Consider the following 11,204-nt stretch of genomic DNA (forward strand, 5'->3'; position numbering starts at 1 on the left):
ATGTTTATACCTTTGTGAATGCCTATCACTTAAACCAGTGAAGGCTGGAAAATAAGAAACAATGCTGAAGTATATAAAAGCGTAGAAAACATTTCGGAAACAATGAGAAAAAGGAGATGAATTTTCTTTGGGTACTTTTTTTTGCTTTATTGTAACGTTACAGTAACTTTACAATCTATTCAGAGATAAAATTGAACGATAAGTAAATAAGCTGCATTTGGAATTAACATTAAGAAGCTACAAACCCAGTGGTTTGTAACTTAAAAGTTAATAACGAAAAAAAATGAAATTGAAGAGGACTTCGTAAAGCTGGATTATAAAACCACTTAATTTAATCGATATGTCAAATCAAGGATATTGTTTCTCATTAATCTTGAAAAATCGCTGATAGTGTTGTTCAATAAATTGGCTGCCAAATAATTTGGATGCCGATCCAAACGATTTTGATATCGTTGACCGGAGAGATTTCTTGCCTAACGGTTTGTAATTTAAAATCATTATATATGAGGTTATTGCTTATATACCAAGGTATGTTTAACATTTTTCGCAGTGGTTTTAATCTGATAACGTTCAAGTATGTCAATACTGGAGTTGCATGCTGTACTCCACAATTCAAGCCCATAGGTCAAAATTGGTTTCAAGATGGATTTATAAATCAATAGTTCATTTCCTACTGAGAACGGATACCTGATGTCTTATTAGCCAATAACTGTTTTTAAACTTCAGATTTAACTGCATTCGCATAGATTTGATATGTTTTACCCAAGTAAGACGCCGGTCAAGATGAAAACCTAAATACTTATGAGAATTGTGTTTACGATATATTTTGACGTTATGCTAACTGTTCGATCTCCCACGCTGTTTGATAAATTGACCGGTAAACGACGATTTCAAGACTTTTTGATCTTATATTGAAGATATCTCTGATAGGCAGTCTTCTGAATATACTTTATGGAAAGCTGCAAAGACGTTCAAGAGACACCAGCCGTCTATTCCTCCTTTCCGTAAAAATAACAGAAAATGGGCGAGAAGTTTTCAAGAGAAGCGAACTTATTTGCTAAGTACTTTTCAGGCTTATTACAGCCCAATAATGTCTAATCGGGAATTGGAGTATTAAAGATAGAAAGAGTTAGGCGGTTTTCCTTTCGAAGGGTAAATGTGATGTGCTTCGACTTTGTTTCATTTACCTTTATTTTCCAACTTGTAAGCCTGGATTCGACAAGAGTGAGATAATCTTGAATATAATGAGATGCAGTAGCTGGATTATCATGGACGGCAAGAATTGCAGTATCGTCAGCAAACGTTGCAACAGTTGTATCTGACGTGATTGACAAGTCGGCAGTAAACAAAACATAAAGATGGGTCCGAGAACGCTTCCATGAGGTACCCCTGATTTTATTAGGAACAATTCGTTAAAACTTCTTTATGTTTAACTGGGAAATATCTATATTCTACGTAAGATTTTAGCACTACATAGAAAACATGCGGTAACATATTTTTTCATTTATTGAGTAACCCTACGTGCCAAACTTTGTCAAAAGCTTGACTGACATCGAGGAAAACCGCCGCAACAGTATTTTTTGTTGTCTAGAGCATGATTTATAACGTTAACAATTCTGTTTCCTTGCTCCACAGTAGCATGTTTCTCCCTAAACCCAAATTGGTGATTTGGAATTTGATCATTTACGAACTGCTTCATTCTTTTTAAAAAGAGCTTTTCAAAAACATTTTAGAGAGCACTGGAAGCAGGCTGGTAAGCCTATAAGATTTAACATCTGTTGGTTCTTTACCCGGTATTGGTATATCAATTATTTGTGAAATTTTCCACCACTGGAAAATGACCAATTCGAATAACATCATTAAAAATTAGTGTGACTAAACGTATGGCTTGTCGATGTAATGCTTGAAGAACCTGACCGATGATTAAATCATATCCCGGCGCCTTTGTTGAATTTACTTCGTTGTTAATCACTGAAGAAACCTCCTGAATTGTAAATCGTTTAATCGGTAAGGACATTTGAGAAGGAGAAATCGAATATTCGGAAATTTTCCTAATTTAATTTGGACCCGATTAGACATTATTGGGCTGTAATAAGCCTGAAAAGTACTCAGCAAATAAGTTCGCTTCTCTTGAAAACTTCTCGTCCATTTTCTGTTATTTTTACGGAAAGGAGGAATAGACTGCTGGGGTCTCTTGAACGTCTTTGCAGCTTTCCATAAAGTATATTCAGAATACTGCCTATCAGAGATATCTTCAATATAAGATTGAAACGAAATGTTTTTAAAAGTTTGAATTAATCTTTTTAATTCTTGAGAAGCCCTGTTAAATCTTCACTTATCAGCAGAGTAACGAATTCTCTGCCATAAGCGTCGTAGTCTTCGGCGTTCTACTATCTCTTCTCTGATGAAAACCGGAAATATATTTTGAGCTGGGGGAGCAGAATCCAAATTGGGAGTGGAGGCCCACCCCGCTGACTGAATCAATGTGGTCAATTCGTGTACTGCATTATCCACATCGGCCGGTGATTTTAAAGGCACGTCCAACCTTGTATTTTCCTCCAAAAAAGCCTTGAAATCGTCGTTTACCGGTCAATTTATTAAACAGCGTGGGAGATCGAACAGTTAGCATAACGTCAAAAGATATCGTAAACACAACAGGTGTATGATCTGACGACAAGTTAAAATGCGGCTCAAAATGTAGATAGTTTTCAGAAATACCTTTGAAATTGAAAAAATCCAAGCGATCTGGAATTTTATTAAGATTTGTAAGCCAGTAGATTGGTTTACCAAAAGATAAACGTTCCAAATTATTGTCAGTCATTGATCTGAAAAGTTGTCTGTCTTTTGGTGATGGTCGCGTTCTCCAGTTAGGTGCTTAGAATTCCAATCTCCACCGCAAACGAATCTCGGACCCAAGGATCTAAAGAATGATGCAAATTAATCCGCCTTCACAGCATGCCTTGGTGGGCAATAAATGGAAGAGACAGAAAATTGTGGACAACCACGGTAGTGGCCTGTAAATAGTATTTTTTTTTATGTTCAAGCAATATAAAGTGAGAAAATTTACTTTTGATAATAACAGCACTACCGTCGTGTACAATCCCTGGTGCAATATATTGTATAGCCGTGAAACTTGACAAAATGACTGTAAGTACACCTTGTTTCAGATATAAGCACTATGTCTATCTTTTTAAAAAAAGCTTCTAATTCTAGTTTTTTTATCAGACAAACCGTTAGCATTCCAGGTTGCTAGTCCGAGACAGTTACGAATTTGAATACTAGATCGTGGATACCGGTGTTCTTTGGTGGTCGGGTATCGATTAATCACACATCTCAGGAATGGTCGAACTGAGACCGTACAAGACTGCACTTCATTTGCACTCGTACATATCACCCTCATTCATCCTTTGAAGTATTATCTGAAAGGTAATTATCAGAGGCTAACTAGGAAAAAGAAAGTCTGAGACAGTTTTTCATTTTTTCTCAAGACGATTCACGAATGCAGCAATCATTCTATCCTTCATATGTTCAAGCATTCGCTCAAATCTTTGAAGCATATAGTCGACGACATTCATGAGCCCGTGAAAATCTACGAAATAGTTTGTTGATTATAGGGAATCTCATTTTAACTTTTTCAGCCTATTATTATATTTATTATTATTGTTATCATTAATATTACTACTATTATAGTTATGAAAACCATTGACCATTGTTACTCGAGTTAGTTGCACGAACAAATTGTTATTATTGACATTAATATATTTATTATTATCAGTAGAATTGTTATTAGTTGCAATTCTGGAAGATAGGGCGGGTTTGGGAGAATAGACATTAGTTTTATACTGTCGATAGATTTTATACCTTTTGTAACTCGCTGGGTGTTGATCGTCGCAGTTGACACAGGAAGCTAGAACCTGGGGCCTTTGCTATTGTGACTATTGTAGCGTGATCTGCACCGCATTTCACCTAACGGTACGGGCGATTGCATAGATTTTTTGTATGCCCAAAGCGTTGGCAACGTTTGCATTGGACCACTTCTTTTTTAACATACGGAGCTTCAAAGCTTACAATGGTATAGTTGAGAGATTTGACGTCAAATATTTCTTTATTATTAGATTTGGACTCCAAATCTATGAAATAAAGTGGCAGCGGTTCCTTCGTTTGATAATGTAGAACGTTAATAACGTCTCTAACCTCGTGGCCTAACTTCGTCAATTCATCAATTATTACTGAATTATCTTCCGTGTGATGCATGCTTCGCACGACCACTCTATGTGCTCTTTCATGTTTAAGTTTATATGTACGGCGACCGATACTGTTGTCAAGCATTTTTGACCTAATAATTTTACGTTTCAGTATCAACCGGAAGAACTATTACCGCGTGGCGCGATTTCATTGTTGTCAGTTTATATTTAATAACATTACAATTAGGAAATAAACGTGACAGAAAATTTTTCAAATCGGTTGTCGCATTAACGCCTGTTACAAAAATAGGCTCAGGTTTTAATACTTTTGCATGACAACCTTCGTTGTCAGCAATGTTTTCAAGAAGACTAAATTCATTTGATGTAGGAACAGCAAAAGTAATGGACCGGCTGATTGTACGCGAATATTAGGTTTAGTATAATTTGTACTTAGCGTTTTTTGTCGTTGGAATTTCATTGTTCTGCCGACTAAAATTTCCGTTTTGTATGCGCAATACTGGTATTGCTTGGCAAAGAGGGTTTGTCTCGCTAAAATCAGTAATATCACTTTCAATTTCTGCTTAACTTACTCTAAATTAACTTACGCCGCGCCGATTTAAAAAAAAACATTAAATTAATAATTTTTCGAAAAGAAATTTAAGGGGTATCTGAGAACAAACTCGCCCTGTATTGTTTGAAGCAAGGTTACTAATCGTAATCCGCATTATCAAATATGCGTACAAGAAGCGTTTAATATACGGAGAACAAAGCGCGCAGATATGGGAATAGACACGGGAAACGATTGCCTGTATACATTATTCTTTGCCGACGATCAGGTGAAGTCGGCTAATGATGCTGAGGATAGCTCGCGTACGCCAAGAAAATTAAGAGAGGAATATATTTTAAACGGGGCGTGAAAATTAATTTAAGGAAAATTTTAAAGCTGTTATTGAAATATTACGTCAATAAATAATAAAATTTGGCAAAAAAATAATACCTATTCGTTATTTAATACGTATACGGTATCGTAATCTATTGTAAAACGTTCTTTTTGTAGAACAAAAAAAAAATGAATACAAGTATTATATTATTGAATCGTGTTCAATAATATAATATACTTTATTCAATATTTTAATTAAATGAGACAGTTGTTACGTATTTTTATTTTACTTTTAAAAAAATTGTGATAATTAAACTTAAATTAAAATTCTTTAACGGAAAATTATTTATAAAAATTATTTTTATTAAAATGCAGCTAAAATTGTAAAGATTTAAATTATTTTTTTCGTTTGTTTTATAACAATGAAACGATCGATAAATGAGCTAATATTAAAAAGATTACTTTTTTGAGGAGTACTTAAAAATTTTCCTTTTTTATTTATACTCGGTTATTTAATAGTAGACAAAAACCGAATTATTCACATATTCGTATTACATTTCAATAATCGCTACGAAAACGATTAGTAAAGTTATATAACTTACTTTATTCGTCAGTTCGTCAGTGACTTTTAATTTATAATTTCATATTATCCGAATAATTTCTATTAATTACTAGATAATTCGATTAAATCTCACAATAGACGTAAATTTTGATATACCTAGATATATTAATTAATAAAATGTCACTACTGATAAGAAATCAAACTACTTTCATCTTAATAAGATACAGACTTTAATGAGTTCTGAGATATTTAATTATTAGAAATTACGAGACATCAAGATGATATAACCTTGAACGGTTATTGATATTTTACAAAACTATAACTACGAGTACATAAACTAATTAAAAGTGATATATCCACCTACCAGAAAATAAGCGTTAAGTCGTCGAGTTCGTTCGGTTTTTTCAAACCATCATCAGGAGTTAAATATTATAATTAAGTCAAAAATTAAAAGTTAAAATACGTATACAGTCAAGACTGTTTGCATATTAACAGTATACTGAAGAGAATATAAAGATACTCTAGTGAATTTGAATGTAATTAAATTGAAAACCGTGTTGTCAGATATGATATTTTAGTTATTATTATTATCTCTTTATGTTTGTATTTAGTATTTGATTACATAATGTATCTTTTTTTAAAAATTTCTGTTCATTAATTTCATTTTTTTGGTTACTATATATGTGGAATTTCTCTAAATTACGTGTATGAAAATGATTGTAAGAAATATCTAAAATTTTTATAAATGTATTTGAATTGTAAGTATTTAACGTCAAACAATCCAAATACATTTATAAAAATGTTAGATATTTCTTATAATCATTTTAATACATATAATTTGCTGGCCTCCGTGGCGCGATCGGTAGCGTCTCGGCCTTTCACCCGCAGGTCCCGGTTTTGAATCCCGGTCAGGCACGGCATTTGGACACACGTTACAAATCATTCATATCATCCTCTGTAGTAATACTTAACTGTGGACCAGGAGGTTAAACAAAAAAAAAAAAAAAAAATTGCACATAATTTAGAGCAATTCCACACATATAGTAACCAAAAAAATGAAATTAATGAACAGACATTTTTAAAAGAAGATACATTATGTAATCAAATACTAAATACAAACATAAAGAGATAATAACAACAACTAAAACATCATTTACGATAACATTTTTTCATTTTAATTATATTTCAATCCACTAGAATATCTTTATATTCTCTTCAGTATACTGTTAACATGCAGTCTTGACTGTATACGTATTTTAACTTTTGACTTAATTATAATATTTTAACTCCTGATGATAGTTTGAAAAACCGAACGATCTCGACGACTTAACGCTTATTTTCTGGAAGCTGGATATATCACTTATTAATATCTTTTAATTATTTTATTGAAATATACCTGCGGAGCCGTGTTCAAGAAACGTGCTATAACTACATGTTTAAATCAGATGCTAAATATATTTTAATCTTTCTGTTTATTTTATTAAAGTATTTTTATTCGTTTATTTTAAGAAATTAATTACGTATAAACTTTTATAAAAATAAAATAAACTTTTCGTTAAAAAATAAATAAAATCGATTTAAAAATAAACCGTCGCTCAAAACTTAAACAAAAAGATTATCGAGCGGTTCAGCGCAAAAAACCGACTTTTCGTATAAAATTTTTGTAAAACATTTCGCAAGAAATGTACAGAACGTAAATTAAATGATAAAACCCAAACGGGTATATAATTTTTTATTTCTTTACCTAATGTGTACGTCGCAATCTATTCAACTATTGAACGGTAAGCAACTCCTCTACGGCTCGATGAGACGAAGATGATACGTATGAGATGTAATCTTGTCAGGCCGTACAGAGCTCAGGGCGACCGTTTCTGAGACGAGCGGTTAATTGAACCCCGGCCGCAAAAGTACACCGGCATCAACTGTCTAGTATTCAATTCCGTCAGGAGCGGTCGATTTGAGATCGTACAAGACTATACATTTCATTTACATTCATCCACTTCTTCCTCATTCGTCCTCTGAAGCGATACTTTACGGTGGTTCCGGAGGCTAAATAGATAGAAATTATCTAATTCCGTATAAAAGCGACTAACTCTTGGTAAGATTTAAACTTCACAACCTTCGACTTCGAAAATAAGCTGTTAAGCGACCGATATGCAACGACAAGTTAACCGCTACACCGGCCCAGCGGGCTAGTATACTTAATATTAAAATATATTTTCTGTTTACAAGAATTGAATTATTATAACCGTAATTCGATGAAATAATTAAAAATAACGAGTAGTCTCCGCTCACAAGTATCAAGTTAAAAAACTCTTTCGCCACTTTTACTCGCTGCAGAAGCAATATAAAAAATACGCTTATACAAAGTCAACGTAACCTCAAATTGAGGTTATGTTGTCTGTTGACCTTTAATTGAGCGTAACTTAGGAACGACTCGACCGATCTTCATCACATTTTTAACTGAACGGTACGGTATTTTCGTATTCCTCGCAACTCAGAACGTAAAGAATATCAATTTACTCCCCGATCCCACCCTTTAACCGAAAGTAATACCGTACTTTTCTTCGAAAAGTCGGTTAAAAATTAGCCTTAATTTGGCACCGACTTAAAAAAAGTAAAGTAAAAGTAAAGCCTTAAAATTTAAAAAAGTAAAGTATTATTTTTCAGTAAAGGTTTTTTTTCGGAACCGAATTTTATTTTTAACTAAATTTGTATCTTTTAATTTTATTTAACATTTGTACAAAAAGGTTGCTTGTTTCAAAAAGGTTTATCTAAAGAAAAACTAAGACGAGAAAACTACGTTTTGATAAAAATAAGAAAAACAACACCAGAAACGATTTAAAGACTGAGTATGAGAAAACAAAGGCTGTCTAGAGCGGCAGGAATATACATTGTACGTATTTTGTTGTTAGTTGAAATCGTTTAAATTTTGCCTTAAAATCGTTTAAGAAGGCAAAGTATTTAAAAAAACTTTCTTCGATTTGCAAACACCCGCAGGAAAATCAGTGGAATTTCCTCAAGGTATTAAAAACGTCATTTTTTGATAAGTGTAAGGCACACTCGAAGGAAAACCCCGAATGAAGATTAAATCTATTATATGTGGCGCGTAAGGATTATTTATTTTATAAACTTTCTTTCATTAGAAAATAAAAATGTTATCGCGTAATCTTTAAATTTACGAAAATCGTTTTTGTTTTAACAGCAGTCATGACTCATGACTCGAGAATGACCAGTTATAAAAAAAAAAACAGCTGAAGATTCCCTGCAGGAGGTTTGGATGTTCCCTGCTAACATACAAACCAAAGGATTTTAAGATTAAGTTCCTCGATAATAAAGTTAAACTTTAAAAGAAAAAAAAAATCTCTAGACCGCTAACATTTTATTGTTAGAGATATATTTTATAATTTTTAGATAAAGAAAACAAAAACCGGTCGGCATCAACTAATATTTCATATTAGTTTCTCTAATATGAATTTTTAACTTAAATTTATATTGAACTTCAATGATTTTCCGGGTGATAAAGATCCGCCATCCAAGTTTTAAAACGGTAATAATCGGTTTTCAATTTATTTTTCTTCTTTTCTTAACGGCGTCATTTAAGCTTACGTGTTGTTATACGAATAAAGTAACGAACGTTATTATTCCGAGCTCAGTAGTGAAAGCGACAGCGGATCAAGCCCGTCATTCCGGTTTACAAATTATGAATTTCACTCTATTCACCGCAGGTTGTGAATGTATGTAATTAGCATTATTACTCTCAGAGAAATCGACTCTGATTTGATAGTTAAGGCTGTTTTTTATACATCGCACTACAAAATGTAACGGAAAAGATAATATAAAGTAAGAAATTACTAGTAATGTTGGAAACAGCGCCTTCACATTTCTGTGGCTATAAGGAGAAAAACGGTTTTAGTAAACTAAAAAAAAGTTGAAGGTATCCTTGAATTTCTGAAGTAATTGTTTGGATATTAACCTAACCTTATAAAAAATGAACGAAATTAAAAATATAATTGCGAAATTTAAACTTTAAATTGAACCCAAGTCAAACCGGTTTTTACGTCAGGATAATTTCTGCTATGAGTCGAAGGAAAATCATCTTTCTCCTACTGACAGTGTAAAATGTAATATTTAATTAAAAAAACAAACAGTTATTCTAATGATCTATTTAATCTATTCAATTTTTTTTTGAAATTATAAATAAAAAATAGACTTTTTATTAATAAAATTATTATGTTATGGAATAAGAATAACATTTTTCGTTTTAATTTATCAGTACCCGTTTAAAGTCGTATAAAAATGAAAATTTAATTACGGTAAGTTACATTTGTACTTTTTTATACGAGAAAAATCGGATTACGAAACCTTTTCCCTTTCTAAAGAAGGTTGAGAAATATTTTTAAAATTTGAATAATTTTAAACGATACCTCATAATTAATGACGAGTAAAAATAGAAAAAGTTAATTCTTTTTTAAAGTACATCGACAAAAAATTCAATCGATTAAAATCTTCTAATTTCGTGGTTCTCGTCGTACTCTTTTTCTTGAAAAATTATTAACTGTAGATTTAATTAACGATTCCAATATAATATATTTGGAAAAATTAACTAGGTTAATTAACTAAAACCGGCTCGATAAACAGAAAAGTTAAGTTTTTGTTGTAAAAAAAAGTATTAAAACCGTTTAATTAAAATTATTCATTCATCTACAAAGAAACAACAGTTACTAGATGAATGACAAATGATGTAACGAGTGAAAAATGCCATGCCTGACCGGGATTTGAAGCCGGGACTTCCGGATGAAAGGCCGAGACGCTACCACTCCGCCATGGAGATAATAATATAATAATATAATAATAATAATAATAATAATAATAATAATAATAATAATAATAATAAAATAATAGTAATAATGCTAAAAAAAAAATAGTATAGAAAAATTACCTGGTGTCGTAACAAAAACATTTTATTTTACGTATGACAAAATGTACGAGTAATAAATGTTTTCTAAGATAGTATCGTATAAATTGCCGGTGTTAAGTGATGTCGACGAAGAGCACTTCTCTTTACACCGATTTGTAAAGTACAGTACAAAAGAAAACAAGTCACTGTATTTTAGTCGTATTAAAACCCTAACGCACTTGTTTATCGGTGTACCGACTGAATCATGCGTTGTTAAGATTAATAAAAACGAGAGTGGTTCAAGACGTCAGGTCGTCTTCACCATCAGCTGCGTTAATAATTCCTCCTAGCAAGTCAGTAAGTTAGCCGCTTCCCCCCTCTCCGACAGAAATAAAACGTGATAGTAATCCCTTCCTATTCTAGTTAACGATTTACTGTCACAACCATAAAATTGTGATGTACCAAAAATGACCGATATATTTACGAACTTTATAACAATATGTTTTTTAAATGTTTTATCATATTGACCGCTTATTTACCGTATATTTCATTGTTTGTGTATTTTAAAGAAAAAAAAAAATGCTGTATTACGATCGATTAGCTTCTTAACATTCGAAAAAGCAATAAAATTAGGAATAATCGTAAATAATTAATTCGACCGTAGATTTTAGTAGATTC

The 11,204-nt window shown here is 32.1% G+C and overlaps 1 protein-coding gene across 1 annotated transcript in view; it reads right to left on the reverse strand.

The window, feature by feature from the left end:
- The window catches only part of LOC142331333 (uncharacterized), a 100,463-nt gene extending 89,628 nt beyond the window's left edge, over positions 1-10,835 (reverse strand). The window contains exon 1 of the mRNA XM_075377161.1: positions 10,569-10,835. Within this exon, the coding sequence (XP_075233276.1) occupies positions 10,569-10,589 (21 nt within the window). The 5' untranslated portion in view covers positions 10,590-10,835. The remainder of the gene's footprint in view (positions 1-10,568) is intronic.
- Between the last annotated feature and the right edge of the window lie 369 nt (positions 10,836-11,204).

The sequence above is a fragment of the Lycorma delicatula genome, chromosome 10 (genome assembly GCF_047948215.1).
Source record: "Lycorma delicatula isolate Av1 chromosome 10, ASM4794821v1, whole genome shotgun sequence".
In the NCBI taxonomy this organism is placed as follows: Eukaryota; Metazoa; Arthropoda; class Insecta; order Hemiptera; family Fulgoridae; genus Lycorma; species Lycorma delicatula.